General features: G+C 47.5%; 1 protein-coding gene across 1 annotated transcript in view; it reads left to right on the forward strand.

The window, feature by feature from the left end:
- Positions 1 to 16,866, forward strand: part of SYT12 (synaptotagmin 12) — a 68,042-nt gene that overhangs the window by 44,075 nt on the left and 7,101 nt on the right. Inside the window, exons 5-7 of the mRNA XM_006019178.2 lie at positions 12,768 to 12,983; positions 14,130 to 14,250; positions 15,217 to 15,350. Of these exons, the coding sequence (XP_006019240.1) occupies positions 12,768 to 12,983; positions 14,130 to 14,250; positions 15,217 to 15,350 (471 nt within the window). The remainder of the gene's footprint in view (positions 1 to 12,767; positions 12,984 to 14,129; positions 14,251 to 15,216; positions 15,351 to 16,866) is intronic.

Below are 16,866 nucleotides of genomic sequence, written 5' to 3' on the forward strand. Positions count from 1 at the left end.
CAATGCCGTGAACAAAAGTGTTTCTGGAATTTGCCTGGACACATCCTGTGGGTCCCATCTGAAGATACATTGACTTCACTGGAGGATTACTGAAGTCTGCCTTTCCCCTTGCAGATGGGGGACCAGGTCAGATAGACTGAGGAACCCCTTGAGCTTGAGCTGAAACCTACCTTGAACCTTTTAAAGGGTTCAGAAAAGTGTAGAGATGCTATTGTAAAATTAATGCATCTATCTTGTACATGCCAATGCTTCTAGGATAGGATACTTGGCAGTGTTTTTAAGGATGAGCATAGGGGTACAGTATGGACAGGTAGGGACAAAGTCAGGAAGGCCAAGGCACAAAGATACAGCCAAAAAGGGGCAGGAAGGGCAACAAAAAGTATGTTAGAAGCAAAAGGGAGACTGAGGAAGTTGTAGGTCCGTTACTGGAGTGGGAGCCAACTGTTTTGTCAGGTGTGCCACAAATAAGCCCTGTACCTTCCCCAGGTACCACTTCAATCCCCTTCCCCAACCTTAGCTGCTGCTTTGCTCTCTGCTTCCAGGCCTATACTCCCTGCCTGCTCTGCTGCTCTGCTTTCTGTTTCTTCTCTGTGGTCCCTGCCTGATTTGTTGCTTTGCTTTTTGCTCTGTCTGCCGCTGTGTTGCCTATCCTTTCCCCAATGTATTGCATGCTACATACAGGGGCTACCTGCACTATTTGTGGCACCCATGTCACAGGTTGGCTACCCCATCCCCACTGAAAGGGGAGGCAACGCTAATAATGGATGATACCAAGAGGGGTGATGTGTTTAATGTCATTTTTACTTCAGTCTTCACAAAAACAGTCAGCTGTCAGAGGATAGGCATAATTATCAACACCAATTGGGGAAGAGATAATCCTTCCAAAGTCTGGAAAGAACTGGTTAATGTTTACATAGATAATGGATGTTTTCAGAGCAGCAGGGCTGGATGAAATCCATCCTACAATACTCAAGGAATGGGCTCCAGTAATTGCAGAGCTGTTGTCTATTGTCTTTGAGAAGTCATGGAGGCCAGGTGAGGCTCCAGAAGCTTGTAAAAGCATGACTATAATGCTCAATGTAGGTCACCACGGAACAATTTCTAAGCACCTAAAGGAGAACAAGATGATAAGGCACAGCTAATATGGATTTGTCAAGAGCACACTGTGGCTTACAAATCGGATTTCCTTCTACAACAAGGTGTTGGGGTTAAGACAATGGATGTGATATACCTTGACTTTGGCAAGGCAATTGACACCATCTCCCACAACTTTCTCACAAGGAATCTACAGAAATATGGTCTAGATAAAACTACAGGAAGGTAGGCACATAACTGAAAAGATAAGCATGTTTAAAAATAGTCATCAATGGGTCAATGTCTCATTGGGAAGAGATATCAAGTAGGTTCCCCAGAGCTCTGTTCCCACTCTGGTACTGGTCAATATCTTCATTAGTAACTTAGAGGATGGAAGTGAGTGCACGCTTACTACATTTTTAGGTGGCGCCAAACTGAGCGGAGTAACAGACACTTTGAAGCAAGGGTGTTCAGCGCCTGGCCTGCAGGCTAGACCTGGCCCATGGAGTCATGTAATCTAGCCCATGGATCCCCACATGGGTTGGGAAATTTGGCAATGGGAGGGGGTGACAACTAGCATTGCCACCACTCCCCCGCTGATAAATTTCAAGCCCCACATGGCTGGATTGCCCCCAACCAGGCCAGCCCCATGCAGAGGAATCAGACAAAATTCCAAGCAGATGGATTAAGCCAGAGCCTGATCCAACCACCTGGAGATGGCTGGGGCCTAATGCAACTATATGGCAACAGCCCAGCTGGGGCCTAATCCAGATGCTTGGGGCTGGAGCCCAAGACAGCCAAGTGGGATCAGGTCATGACAGGGCTGTTTCTACATAGCTGTATCAGGTCCTGGTTGGGCCAGCACCGTGTGCTGGATTGGGCCCATGGACTGGATCTAGTTTGTGGACAGACATGGCATAGCTCATCTGGCCCGCAGGCTGGAAAGGTTGGGCGCTACTGCTTTGGAGGATATGATTAGGAGTCAAAATGACTTTGATACACTGGAAAAATTACCTGAAATTAACTGAATGAAATTCAATAAAAATACATGCAAAGTCCTGCACTTATGATGGAACAATTCAATCTACAAATGCAAACTGGCTAGGCTGCAGTACTTCAGAAAAGGGTCTAGAGGTTATCACAGAATCATAGGAAATTTGGGTTGAAATGGACCTCAGGAGGTCATTTAGTCCAACCCCCTGCTCAAAATAGGATCTTCCCCAAGTAGATCATCCAGCCAAGGCTTTGTCTAGCCCAGTCTTAATAACCTCCAAGGATGGAGATTCCACCACCTCTCTGGGTAACCTGTTCCAGTGTTTTTCTACCCTCCTAGTGAGACAATTTTCCCTGATATCTAACCTAAACTTCCCTTGCTGCAACTTGAGACCTTTGTTCATTGTTCTGTCACCTGTCACCACTGACAACAGTCCAGCTCCATCCTCTTTGGAACCCCCCTTCAGGTAGCTGAAGGCTGCTATTAAATCCCCCCTCAGTCTTCTCTAAACCAAATAATAACTATATAGACTCAATATATATTTATAGTGGACTGCAAGCTAAATATGAGCCAACAGTGTGACAATGTTGGGGAAAAAAAAGCAAATAGTATACCGGCAAGAGTTAATATGAGCAAAAATTGCAGATGACCTTCTGTGTCGACAAATGCAAGGTAATGCACCAGGGGAAAAATAACCTCAACTATATGTATACGATGCTAGATTCTGAACTAGCTGTTATGATTCAGGAAAGGGACCTTAGAGTCATTGTAGGCAGTAGTTTAAAAACAGCTCAGTGTGGAGTGGTGACCAAAAATCAATGAAATGTTGGGCATCATTGGGCGCATCTACACAAGATGCTTTACTGCGCAATAGGCCAATTTACTGTGCAGTAAGCCTCACTGTCTACATGTGCAGATGCTTACTGCACAGTAAATTGATCTACTCCACAGTTCATTTGCTACCTGCAAATCCAGGTAGTGAATGAACTGTGGAATAGTTACTGCACAGTAATGCATGTGTAGATGGCCAGTTGGAAGCAAATTTGCTCCCAGACAGCAGGGCAGCAGGGGGCAGGAGATTGCTCTCTGCCCCTGGAGCTGGCTGCTGCCGGGGTGGGCTTTGTTGGCAGAGCCTGGGCTGGGACAGTGTCCCCTTGCCCCACCAGCAGGTAGCTTCTGGCCCCTGCTCTTATTGTGGAGCTGGAGCCAGGAGCTCCCTGCATGGGGAGAGTTCCCTACCCAGCCTCTCCCCAACAGCTCTTTCCCAGCCCCATGCCCCAATTGCCTGACTGGGGCACAAGGCTAGAAAACAGCTGTGGAGGAGGGGGTGGAGCCTGGAGCTGGCTGGGACCTGCCCCAGGCAGAGACAGGTCCTGGCCAGCCACAGGGAAGCCCTGTTGGGCACAGACCTTGTCCCCATGTGCATGGGTAGGTAGAGCTCTGCAACAGCAGTTCTCCTGCTCCATCCACATCAGGACCCCTCCCAAGGTGTACACAGCCAGGAGATGGTTGTCTCCTGGCCCGGTGTTCCCTGCCAGACCCTGGGCTGGCACAGAGAGGGAGCCTGGAGCTGTCCCTGGATGCTGCAGGGAGGCAGAGAAGGGTGGGAGCAATCCTTTCCAGGCTGCTCCCATTGGAAGCAAATCTGCTCCCAAGAGGGAGCATGTGTAGAAGTGCTCCCCAGAAGGTTTACTGCACAGTATTTTCACTGTGCAGTAAGCCTACTTCAAATTAATTGCACATGTAGACATACCCACTAAGAAGGGAACTGAAAACAAAATGGGAGAATATCATACCATTATACAAATCCGTGGTGTGTCCGTATCTTAAATGCTGTGTGCAGGTCTGGGCCCCACATCTCAAAAAGGATGTAGTATAATTAAAAAAGGTATGGAGAAGGGCAACCAAAATGATCAGGGGCATGGAACAGTTGCAATACTAGGAGAGACTAAAAAGGCTAGGACTCTTCAGTTTGGAAAGGAGAAGGCTGAGAGGGATTATGATAGAGGTCTATAAAATCATGAAGGGTGTGGAACAAGTGAGCAGGGAACTGTTGTTCATGAACAAGTCCCGGAATACTAGAACTAGGGGGAACCCACTGAAATTAGCAGGAGACAGGTTTAAAACTTACAAGAGAGTATTTTTTTTATGCAGCACATTAACTTGTGGAATTCATTGCTACAGGAAGCGCTAGAGACAGAGAGCATAGCAGGCTGAAAAAAGAGACTAGACAAATTAATGGATGATCGATCTATTAATGGCTCTTGAATAGAATAGTTCGTGATGTTTCCATTGGCATCTCTAAAATAATAATGGTGGATGCCAGGAAGGGCATTGAATAGGGGATAGATCACTCTAGTATCCACCCCTTCCACTGCTGGAGACAGGATACTTGGTGAGAGGGACCATTGGTCTGACCCATTTATGTTCTCACATTCTTAACATTACTTGCAAGTTTCTAAAGGTGAATCTTTTGCACTGTTTGACATTGGTGAGGCCTTCCCTGGTGTATCTTATCCAGCTTTGGGCTCTGCACTTTAAGACATGGACAAATTGGAAAGAGTTCAAAGGAGAGCAGCAAAAATTATTAGAGGTCTGGGGAACATGACATGAGAGTAATGATGGAAAAAACTGGGGCTATTTAGTCTACAGAACGCTGATGGGGGAATTTGATAATAGTTTTCAAATAGAAATAGGGTTTTTATAAAAAGGATGGCAGGTAATTGTTCTCTGTAGCTGGAGGGGACAAGGCAAGAAGTAATGAGCTGAAATTGCAACAGGGGAGATTTAAGTTGCATATTAAGAAGAACTTTCTAACTTTGAGATTGGTAAAGTGCTGGAAAAGATTACCTAGAAAGCGTGTGGAATCTCTATCCCTGGGATTTTTTAAGAGCAGGCTGTGATTCTCAGCTACGGTGCTGCGGCACCCTGGGTTGCCCCCTGATCTTTTGAAGAGTGCTCTGTGATGTGAGGATAAGTGAGGTGTTAGGAGATAAGCAGATAAGCCTAGGCTTAGACTTGTCCCTGCCTGGCCGATCCCCCATCTCTACTCCCAGGCCCCTCTTCAAGGAAGCAAGCACTGTAATCCATAAATTAGTTTTGAAACTGAGTTCCACTCAATGCACAATAGGAGTCTGTTGTTGTGCCCCAAGCGGCCTCCTCCTAGCTGCTGCAAGGAGCTTGTAGTAGCTGGTGGCCGTAGGCTCACTGTCACTGCACAAAAAATAGGCCTGTGCTGTCTTCTACCCTGGAATATATAGGTGTGTTTGGCAGCCAGTTCTCTGCAATAGTAGCATTTTGAGGAGTGGAAACAATCAGCCACCCACCAGCCACTCACCTTTTCTAGGTAAGGATCAGTGCTTGTTGGGATAATGGACGCAGTTTGGTATTCCCCACTCTGCATCCATTAGGAGCCAGTGGTCCTGAGCTGCACCTCCCTACCCATCCTGAGCTGCAGTTCCTGAATTCTGCCAGCCCAGCTCCTGCGCAGTTCTGCCCACGTGTCTCACGGCAGGCAGCTCACATTGCTAGTCCAGTCATTGGCCACAAGGTAGAAAATAGTCACCTGTGGGTTTGTTCCTCAGTGCAGAGTGATGGTAAGCTCACTGGATTTAACTCTACTGGGCCACTAAGCCCCAATGGGCTGCTCCATTATTTCTGGGGAGGGAACTGTCAGGTGTCAAGTGTCACCTGATCTGTGTTGTACCAGTGCTGGGGCTTCTCAAGGTACGAGCAATCTCTGTGATCGCTTGTATGAGGCTAGACGAGTGTGTCTGATCCTGTAAGCTTCCACGGTGGAGATCCAAGCTTTTAAAAACACAAATCAGCATTAACAAGATAACCCACTGTTTGGGCTGCTCCCACCATGATAGAGGAAACTCTCTCTGCTTGTGTTTATTACAGGATAACCAATATTAGTATATCTTGCTTAAAAATACCAACGGGAAATACTACTTCTAAAATGTTTCAGCCTCTCCAGTGGGCTGTTTAATGGAAATTGCACTGCACATGAACAGCCTGAAATACAGGGTTCTGAATCTAGTGCTATGGAATCAAGCTAGCTGCAATAAAAATGGACCTGTGATGGGAGACCATAGTAGTTCCTCGGCCTATTGAGCTTGCAAGGGTTTCCCTCTAAACCTGCACACATTCTCAGTGTTACAAGAAGAAATGAGGCAAGCCAGGGGAAAGACAAAGAGGGAGTCAGTAGCAGCCTATCTCTCCACCATCAAATGGCCAGTGGGTGACTGAAATGTGGAACAAGGGATCCAAAGCTAGAGCACGTGCGCTGGGCCACATCCTGATCTCTGTGCAAGGGACTGGATTTGATGACCCACATGGTCTCTTTGCTTTTGTGTCTCCATATTCCTGTGGTACTAGTCCACAATGATTTTGCTGAAGTCCTTGGCATTTTACTCCCACACCCCAGCATAAATGAAAACAGAATCCAGTCTAATTTGCTTGCTCCTTTTGATCTTTGGCTATGGGCAGACTTAACTTCTAACAATTTAAAGGGAGAAACAATTTGTTACTGTTCCTTTCCCTCTTCCTCACCCCATCACCTACCACATATCAAGAATTATGATGTAGCTGTGATGTCTGGATGATCCTGTAGCTATGCAAGAGAGCTAAATTGCTATACCTTTACCTCTGAATGGAGCAGGATTGCAGTCAAAATGCTATTGCTGCTTTTATTAGTATCTGCCTGCTCCAGTGGTAACACAGTTCCCTCATAATAGCCAACACCAGGATTATTCAATGCCAGATATAATTGCTACCTCTTTGATGCCCAGGAAGTAATTACAAGCCTAGACTGATTCCCTGCTCCTGTTCAGTACTAATGATAATGAGAGGTGACCCTTGATGAGTACACAAGTGCTTCGCTTCTCTCTGGGGATCAGGCCATATTCAAATGAAGTACGGATATTATTCAGGTTGCTACCACTTGAGTTAGAGAAGCAAATGTTTCCTCTGTGTGAATCAGCCACTACAGAGAGACTTAACACTCGCTTGGCCAGTGGTTATCAGCTATTGGCTTGTCAAAGCAGCATGGCAGGGACCAGAAAGTCATGGGGTGTTTTGCAGGCTCTCAAAAGAGGAGTGTGGGCTAGAAGGGAAAGCAGAGGTTGGAGATAGGACCTCATAAATTTGGCATTTTCATGCTGAGGTGCAGTGTGACTGGCTTAGTCAGGTCTGCTGTACTGAAGACCTGGATCCTATTCCCACTCTTGCTTAATATGGCCTCATAAAGCCTTGTCGAACTGGGTTGTAAAATGGAGAGCTGCCCCTTGACTGCCTTTCTCAGTTATGGCTATGTGGTCTTGCTGTTTTTACAGCCATGTAAACAGTGCTCATTAGTAATGAAACCAGGGCTCTCATGAACGCCTCTCACCGCATGCTAGACACCAAGAACTTGAGGTGGACACTAGGGGGGTTCCTCAAAGCCACTTCACAGTCTCGTTTCCAAGATAGGCTCATCTGTAGCAGGCAGGGAAAGGTGGGAGGCATGCTTGAGGGCAGCACTCCCATGAGCACTGAGTGGTATCGATGTGCCCAAGAGGCACGGAGCTCCCTGCCCAGTGTCCTGTCCCTGAGGTGACGCAGCATTTGCAGAACAATCCATCTGATTTCTGACACCAGCAGCCCCATTTAGCTGAAATGCAGAACATCTTTCTGAAGCTATAGTCGGTGTGCTAGAGGTGATAGCTTTTATTAGACCAACTAGACAGTTGCAAAAAAAAAAAAAATCTTTCTTTGTAAGCTTTTGGGTGCACACCCTTCCTCAAGCATACGAGAATGCAAAGATTGTAAAATTTCTTGCAGGTAGAAATGAAAATTCATATTGTACAGGAGAACTGGAGGGTGGTGTAATTTCTCCTGGTTGGAAAAGTTCATTTTATTCAAATTGGGCTCGGATAAATTTGAAGCTGTCTATTTACCTCAAAAGTGTCTGATGGCAAGCAGGATGGTGAATTATGCTCTTTTCTTGTTAAGGTTTTTCATATTTCACAAGGTATGACCTTGGTAATGGAAAGGTTCTCCTGGGCAAGGAATTTCTGAAGCTGCCACGCTTTGAGAGCTTTTCTGTTCACACACAGTGCTGGTGCACTGTCGGCTCTGCTGCTGGTTACCTAGCCTTACACAGGCACGCACTCCCGCACCATTCAGCTGTGTTTTGCAGTCCTTGCCTCTCTTAAGTGAAAGCTGATAGAACTGACATCTGGGCTCAGATAAATACATCCCCAGCTGCAGAGGAAGAGGGAGGTGGGGGCGGGGATCTCCTCCAGTGGACATAGTTGCAACACTGTCCCTGAGGAATGGCATGCCAGCCTTCCCCTGGCTTTGAACTGCAAGCTTTCTCATTTATTTTGCAAGCCTCCCACGCAGACTGGGAGTAGGGGAAAGCATGCGGGGGAGGGGCTGCTTTATAGCTTCATGTTCTCAAAGGCATCACTTTCTCAATCCCGTCTGGACACTTCCTCCGCGCAGCCACTGCAGTGCGTATCTTGTCACAAACATTAGAACCAGGTTAGAATTGGAGCAGAATGTTGGAACTGGGTCGGAATGTTGGACACAAAATCCTGCTTTCCCATTGGTTACAGGAGTGGCTTTTAATTGCTCTGAAGTGTCTGCAACTTTGACGATGCAGAGTGCTTGAAGTTCTACAGCCCGAAAAAGTGGAGGAGTTTTCTCTTGGCCCTAGTTGCAGTCCAGTTGAGATGAGGATCCATATCTGAGCCCTGCTTTCCCCAGTTGGAAGATGGCCAGCACCAGGCCCTAGTTCTGGCCCCACTTACAGCACTGTGAAATAAGAAGTCACCTTCTCAGCTCAATAGAGGGAAAATTCAGTATGAGAATCAGCACTGGGCCTTTTATCATCATCATTAAGCCTGTTACACTGAGAGAAAAGAGCCTCAAAGCTCTCTATAATGTCTCTATAATGATTTCTGAGCCAGGCATCTTTTGGAGGACAGCGAGCATTTTGCCTCAGGCCGTCAGCTCCCGGAGCTGGCCATTTGCTGGCAAAAGCTACCTGACTTGGAGGCTGTTCTTGCTTAAGTAGCTGAATAGTAAAGTCAGTTTAGAGCCTTTTGGAGCAAGCAGGCAGAGAACGCTCTAATCGGCAAACGTGCCCAGAGCACTGCTCAGAGGGAGGAGCTGTTCCAACTGAATGCACTTGACCCTGAGTGCAAGCATGCCTAGAAACTGCCTGGTGCGGGGCAGGGATTCCCTCCCCAGGCCCAAATAGCAGAAGGCTGGTAAGAAGAGGGAAGTGGTTTCGCAGGAACCTGTCCTTTACATTATCAGTAGATTCATGTCTGGGCAATTATAAAATTAGCTACATAGGGAGATCCAGCACAAAGGGGACTCCCCAGAGACTGGGACAACTTGGAGGTGGGGGCGCAGATCCACAGCTGGTATACACCAGCATGGCCCTCCCCTCCCCCCCATGCTGCCTGCAGGGGAGCTGGGCTGGTGTGCCCCAGGCATGAATTGTGCTGCCCACTTGTTCCTCTTGCTTTGCTTCTTTTTGATTCTTTTGCTTCTGAATGAATGGTGGAACATTGCAATCCACATGGGCTTAGGGACAGACATTACACATAAACCAGTTTAAGTGATTAGAAACTGGTTTAAATCTGTAACAGACCAGATGTTCAGTGCACATAAACCTTTTTGAAAATGGCTGAAACAGGTTTGAGATAAACCTAGTTGAATGTAGTATCAGACTTAACTGATTTGGGTCAAACAGGTTTATGCAATGTCTGTCCCAGACCCCTTCCTGGTTTAAATTAAATCAGAGTCCCCTAGCATCCTGGCATGCTCTCCAAGCTGGGCAGGGCTCTCTGCTCCAAAAAACTGGGCTGGCCCCTCCCCTCTGCTGCCTAGCTGCAGCTCCGACAAGAGACTGCAGGTACAGGACATCTGCCTGGCTTCCTCCTGCTCCCCAACTCCCTCTCACCACTCCCTGCTGAAGCAGGGATTCCCCCCTCCCCTCTGCCTTACACAGACACCTCACAGCATTAGGTAGCATACCACATGCTGGCTATGGTCTGTGCTGTGGGAGATGGGACAAAGGCAGACAGGACACTGTCAACACAGGGCTTTTTGGAGCTAATCAACAGGTAGCTAGTAATGTCCCTCCATTCTTTCCTTGGAAAAAGTTGTTTAAGAGCTTGAACTAATGAAAGAAGTTTTATTTTCTTAATGGGCTGATAAACAGTGAGTCAGGGGTGATAAACACTGTGTTATCAACTCCCTGCTAGGCTGCTAGGTGGGAGGAAACCCTTCCCTAATCAGAAGTCCTGCCCAGGCCTGACCATGTTCCCCCCCCTTTCCCGGCTTCTAGCCTGAGCCACTGCAGGCATGGTCCTGCATTTCTGGAATTAAAAGGGAATGTCTATCCACCTTCAAATTGATTCAAGCTTTGCAGGTTAGACTAACCTCCAAAGCTTGAATCAATTCAGGCTCAGGTTTATTGAATGTCTGTCCCTAGCCATAGACACCAATGCTGCAATGCACAGGCTGGTTATAGCCCCTCTTCTGAGGAGCTAAGAAGCTTTGGCCTTGGTCACAAAGATGCTATTTCCACATCAGGTTCCCTGACTGCCACACAAAATTCATGCAACCAGAATTCACCTGCCTATCTCTGAAAGGAGCCACCTCTAGGGTAGACAGTGGCAGGTGACTCTGAGCCCATAATAACACTCACCACCAAGAAAAGGCTGGTAGGGAACTACCTGGGATATATTAGGAACAGCAAATCCTGCATTTGTGCAGGGGATTGGCACCCCAATATGATATGGCCTAGGTTTCTTATATTCCCCTGTGCACATGTACACATATGCATGCAGCATAAGTTTCCCTTCTCTCCCTTCTGCCCCTTCCATGGGCACTGGGACACATGTACAGAGTCTGGTTCTGATCAACTGCTGACCTCAGTGGGAATGGAAAGAGCTCAGTGCCTCTCAAGGTGAGGCTCTAATAGCTCAGCCCACCCTTCCCCTCCACCTTGGCTGTGCTGTCACATGGAAAGGGAACTCAAGCTTTATGATTTTGCAGGACTAAACAGTTGCATCTCACTACACTGTCTCTTTAAATCCCATTATGCTCCTCCCAACCTGCTACCTGAACAGCACTCCTTCATACCACACCTAGCTGCTTTCTCTTAATGTGCTTCAGAGGGTTCATCTATAACATGCATACCCCCTGCTCCCCCGCTGGTATAAACACCTGCAATCTATGCTGTACATTACCCTCCACTCCCCATTGTGGCAGACATGAGTAGAGATTGCTCAGCATCCCTAGACTTCTCTGCATCAGCAGTTCTTTGCTGCAAAGTTTCCTTCGGCCCAAAGTTGATAAACCTGCACAGCTACGCTGATACAGATCAAGTGTGGTTTTGGTCCTGGGTCCAGTACTGTTCAAAAGCTTCATTGATGATTTGGAGGATGGAACTGACTACACACTTACTAAATTTGCAGATAACCCAGCTAGGTGGGATCACAGACAAGTTAGAGGGCAGGAATTGATACAAAATGAGCTGGATTCATTGAGGAAAAAATGGTCCGATATTACTTGGGTGTGCCATATATGAGGCACAAGAAGTAGTTCTTCCTCCCTATTCAGCACACTTGAGGCCTCACCTGGAGTTCTGTGTCTAGTTTTAGGCACTGCACTTCAAGATGTGGACAAATTGGCAAAAGTCCAGAGGAAAACAGCAAAACTGATTAGAGGTCTGGAAAACATGACATATGAAGAATGATTGGAAGAACTGGGGCTGTGTAGGCTAGAGATGAGAAAACTAAGAGCAGATGTGAAAGCAGTCTTCAGTACAAAAAGGGTGATTATAAAGAGGATGGTGATCAATTGTTCCCAGTGTCCTCAGGAGACAAGACAAGAAATAACACTCATAAATTGCAACAAAAGAGATTCAGGTTGGATATTAGAAAGAATTTTCCAGGCATGTACATGGGTAAGCATTGGAAAAAACTACCTAGAGAGGATTTGGAGTCTCCATCACTGGGAGTTTTTAAGACCAGGTTAGACAGATGCTTGTCTGGGATGGGTTAGTCAGGGATGCTCCTGCCTTCAGTATAGGGCAGGACTAGATGATCTATCAAGGTCCCTTCCAGCCCTATTTTTCTGTGGTATACTAACCAAAAAGTTCCCTCTCATTGCAATAGCAGTGGCATTGGTAATGCCCTCATTGTCTTTGTTTCTACCTGTGGCATTTTGTAGGTTGTTTTGTGTATCAGTTTTTGTTTCTTGTTGGCAATGATGGTCTAAGGTGGCAATTTTGAGGATTCCTTTGTTTTTAAAAAAGGGCATGTATCTGGTGCTTGTCCTGGTAGTGCTGGTGGGTGCAGCTATCACTCAACAGCCTGTTTGGAAACTTGGCCCTGATTCTTTATCCTGAGCAGGGTAGCCTTGCTCAGTGTTGTGCGTCAAAACCTTCCTGATCCAGAAAATGGCATGAAGGTTTGCCTGCCTGTACCCAAGAAGAATAAAAAGTTAGGTCTCCCTGAGTGGATTTGAACCTATGGCTCTGGCAAATCTACCCTGACACTTAGCCCTACAATGCTGCTGGCCTCTTATATCTGAAGGGAGAATCTTTGAGCCCTTCTCCCATCCCCCAATAATTCTTCTCCATGGCATGCTCTTGGAGCCATAACCTTGAACTTGGCCTTTCTCTTGGCAGATTCAGAGGAGTGCCTATTCTGTCTTCTTTGATGAGAAGTTCTCGATTCCCTTGGACCCATCTGCACTGGAGGAAAACAGCTTGAGGTTTTCTGTCTTTGGCATTGATGAGGATGAGAGGAACATCAGCACTGGGGTAGCAGAGCTAAAGCTGTCAGACCTGGACCTGGCCATCCGGCCATTCAATGCCTGGCTGTACCTGCAGGACATGAACAAGGTGAGGTCTCATTCTGGGGCTAATGGGATTCACTGAAAATGAGAGAGAATGGGTCACCACTGGTTTAGTACTCGCTGCATCAGATCTGTGCAGAGCTGGGTTAAATGTGTCATCCCCCACAAACTCTTCACAGCCAGGACACGATATACCATAAAGTTTTTCATCTGTGCCATTTGGTTTGAACACTGGAGCTGAGACTGCAGCAAAAGAGCTTGGCATTCAGCTGAGAACCCAAGTATTGTCATCCCAGACCAGGCTATCAGGCCATTATGCCATACTGTAAAGGAAGGTTCTTGCCAGCCCATCTGGGTGGGCAGGGGAGTCCTCCCTCCTCTCTCCAGACAATCAGCTGACTCTCTGAAGCAGGATCTCTGCTTCCCCCATTGTTATCTCAGCTTTCCCAAAATGTTCCTACTGTAGACAGACCTGAGTACAACACAGTTAATGTCCAGACCCAAGAGTTCAAGGTGTTTGGCTCTGGGACTTTGGATCAAGGTTTGCTCAGGTTTTTGAATTAATTCTTCCCCCTTTAAATGCAGTAGTGGTGTTTACCTCCAAGACCTCTCCTGTCTGAGGGTGAAGTAGCATTTCCCCATCAGGGTCAGGCAGATCCATGGTTGGTATAAGACTGAGCAGCAATGTCAACACTTCCCAGTGAGAATCCAGCTCTCACTGCCATTTGGCTTCCTCTCATGCCCCTGGGGCAGAGCTGGGGGCAGGCGGTCAAGGCTTCTGTCTGGTTCTGTTGCCATTCACAATAGCTGGACATCACGCACAGGACTTTACCTGATGAACATGGATCTCTCTCCATGTAGCACCCATTGGCCTCACAGTCCCAAGTGAATTTATCCTGTGAGGTATGAAGTGCCATTGTCCCCATCTGTAAGAACCAAGCATGCAGAAGCTAAGAGACTTGCCTAAGGCCATACAAGGAGTATATAGTAGAGCAGAGATGTGAACCTTAGTCTCCAGAGTCCCTGGGCTAGTGCACTTAGCAGTAGACCATCCTTCCTTTTGACAGCGAAACCACCAGAGGCCTCTGCCCTCATACTGGTGAAGCCTTTCCTGCTTCTTACTCTTCCCCTTGATTGAAACTTGGGGGGCAGTATTGCTCTCACATGATGAATGATGTATTGTGTCCTGCAGACAGTGGACTCAGTGGGAGAAATCCTGCTCTCTCTGAGTTACCTGCCCACAGCGGAGCGGCTGACTGTGGTTGTGGTCAAAGCCAAAAATCTCGTGTGGACTAATGGCAAAGTGACTGCAGGTGAGTGCAACAAAGAGCCACTTCTGAGTGAGACTCAGGGTTGTTTTCTCTTCCCCCTAGAAGCATAGTCAGGGGAAGGCTGCAGGCTGATTAGGCCGCTTACCTGGGCCATGTCTCAGGAGCATTAGAGCATAGGGCAAGGGCGGGCAATTATTTTGGGCAGTGTGCCGCTTACAGAGTTTTGACAAGCCATCAAGGCTGCATGACAGGCAGCCAGGGGCAGATAAATATTAATTTTCTAAGTTTTTTAGGGGCCTCGTGGGTCGGATAGAATGGCCTGGCGGGCCGCATCCAGCCTGCAGGCCGTATTTTGCTCACCCCTGGCATAGGGCATTGTCATGAGTCTGGACAGTACAGCCAACCCAAAGTTAAACCACACTGAGGTCTAGGGAGCGTAGACCAGCGCCCTGGAATGTTAGCTCCAAAGCCACAGGCCTCTTCCTCATATCCTCTTCCTGGGATGTCCTGCCACTGCCACTGCCAGCAGTAGTGGTAGTTATCTCCTATTTACAGTAGCATCAGTAATACTGAGAGAAAGTCAGTGAAGGGCAATGTATTGGTCACCCAGTGGGCAGTATCACTCACAACCACAGTTTCTTTGCAGCCTTATTCACATCATGGTAGGGAGGAGGTGTCCTGTGGTTCCATGAGGATGGTTTGTTCTGCATTCATGTGTAAGGAGTTTATTTGGGTACCTCTCATGTCTGCTAATAGATTATATAGTCACGGATATTGTGGTGGCACCTACTAGGCTCAGTTATATGGCCCACCACCCCAAATGTGCTAGGGGCTTTACAAACACAGAACAGCATGATTCTCCCTGCTCTGAAGACTTAACATACCCATTTCCATTCTCTTCAACTTGACTGGAGACCTCAACGAGAGACTGCTTTTTGCATTGGTCTCTGCTTACCAATGGAGGGCAGTTGGCTAACAGTGGTTGTTTGCTCCTCTTTGTCCAAACAGATCCTTTTGTCAAAGTGTACTTGCTTCAGGATGGGAGGAAGATCAGCAAGAAGAAGACGGCAGCAAAGAGAGATGACACAAACCCGGTGTTCAATGAGGCCATGATTTTCTCAGTGCCAGCCATTGTCCTGCAGGTGAGCCTCCCTAGGACTTGGCAGGCAAAGGCTTAATAGAAGCCCTTACACCAGAAATGTTTACACAGCTCATGAGACCAACCTAACACCCAGCTTTGGGTCTACCAAGTAGAACACAGCAAAGGATCATTGTCAAGGACTACACAAGGAGACCCCATCAAAGGCACCCTAGGTCCAGACTAGAGACAGAGCTGTGAATCTTCAGTCGATCTCAGCCCTGCTAACAGTTACAGCTCCTCTGAAATCCCCCTGAGTTTACAAGCATTCTTGATGAGGAAGAGATCTTGGCTGGAGTTCCCTCAAGTTTATCAGAAACATTCAAATTAAGTCCTGTAGCTGGGGCAGGGTATATCTAACTAGAGTCATTTTGTGGCCTGGAAGGAGAATGTAATTTTCTTTGCTCCTCAGTAATCCAGAGTCTCCTGTGGTAGCAACTAATAAACCTTCCTTGAAGGAAACCCCTTCAAAAGACAGATAACAAAGGGGGAATGGTTTTTCAGTGACCTGTAAGCAAGGAAGAGCTTACTGACAAGCAGCAGTGCCATTTCTGCCGTCTTGATCAGGAATGACTGGGGACAGGAACAGGTGGATAAGGAGCAGAGAGATAAATGTATTCGCAATAATGCTGAGAAAGGCAGCAAGCAGTGGGTAAATGGAGATGGGGAAGCTAGGACTATCAGCTAAGAACCTGATAGAATGGAGGAAGCATTGCCAAGACTTTCAGGGCATGGCCAGATGAGTGGTTTTTGCTGAGGCACAGGCCCCTTCATGTGGGGTTTGGTGTGGGGCAAAATGCTCCGCTTTGGGAAAATGACTGTTTCCCGCCTCCTCCCAGCTTGTGCTGGAGGACCTGAAGGACAGCTAAAGAGGGGAAAAGCAGCCAGAGTGTCTCCCTGGACAATCTCATAGATTTCATAGACATCAGGGCTGGAAGGGACCTTGGAAGATCATCGAGTCCAGCCCCCCGCCCAAAGGGCAGGAAGTCAGCTGGGGTCATAGGATCCCAGCAAGATAAGCATCCAGTTTCATCTTGAAGGTGTTCAATGAAGGCGCTTGAACCACCTCCGGTGGCAGGCTGTTCCAGACCTTGGGGGCTCGGACAGTAAAGAAGTTCTTCCTTATGTCCACCCTGAAACGATCTTGAAGTAGTTTGTGACCATTCGACCTCGTCATCCCTTGGGGCGCTCTGGTGAACAAACGTTCCCCCAGATGCTGGTGGTCACCCCTGATAAACTTGTAGGTGGCCATCAGATCACCCCTGAGCCTGCGCTTTTTCAGGCTAAAGAGCCCCAGGGCTCTCAGCCTGTCATCGTAGGGTCTGCTTCCCTGACCTCTGATCATGCGCGTGGCTCTTCTCTGGACTCTCTCAAGCTTCTCCACATCCTTTTTGAATTGTGGAGCCCAAAACTGGACACAGTACTCCAGCTGCGGCCTCACTAAGGCCGAGTACAGGGGGAGAATGACGTCCCGGGATTTGCTTGAGAAGCATCTATGGATGCAAGCCAGCATTTTGGTC

This window comes from Alligator sinensis, unplaced genomic scaffold (assembly GCF_000455745.1).
Source record: "Alligator sinensis unplaced genomic scaffold, ASM45574v1 scaffold907_1, whole genome shotgun sequence".
NCBI classification, from domain to species: domain Eukaryota; kingdom Metazoa; phylum Chordata; order Crocodylia; family Alligatoridae; genus Alligator; species Alligator sinensis.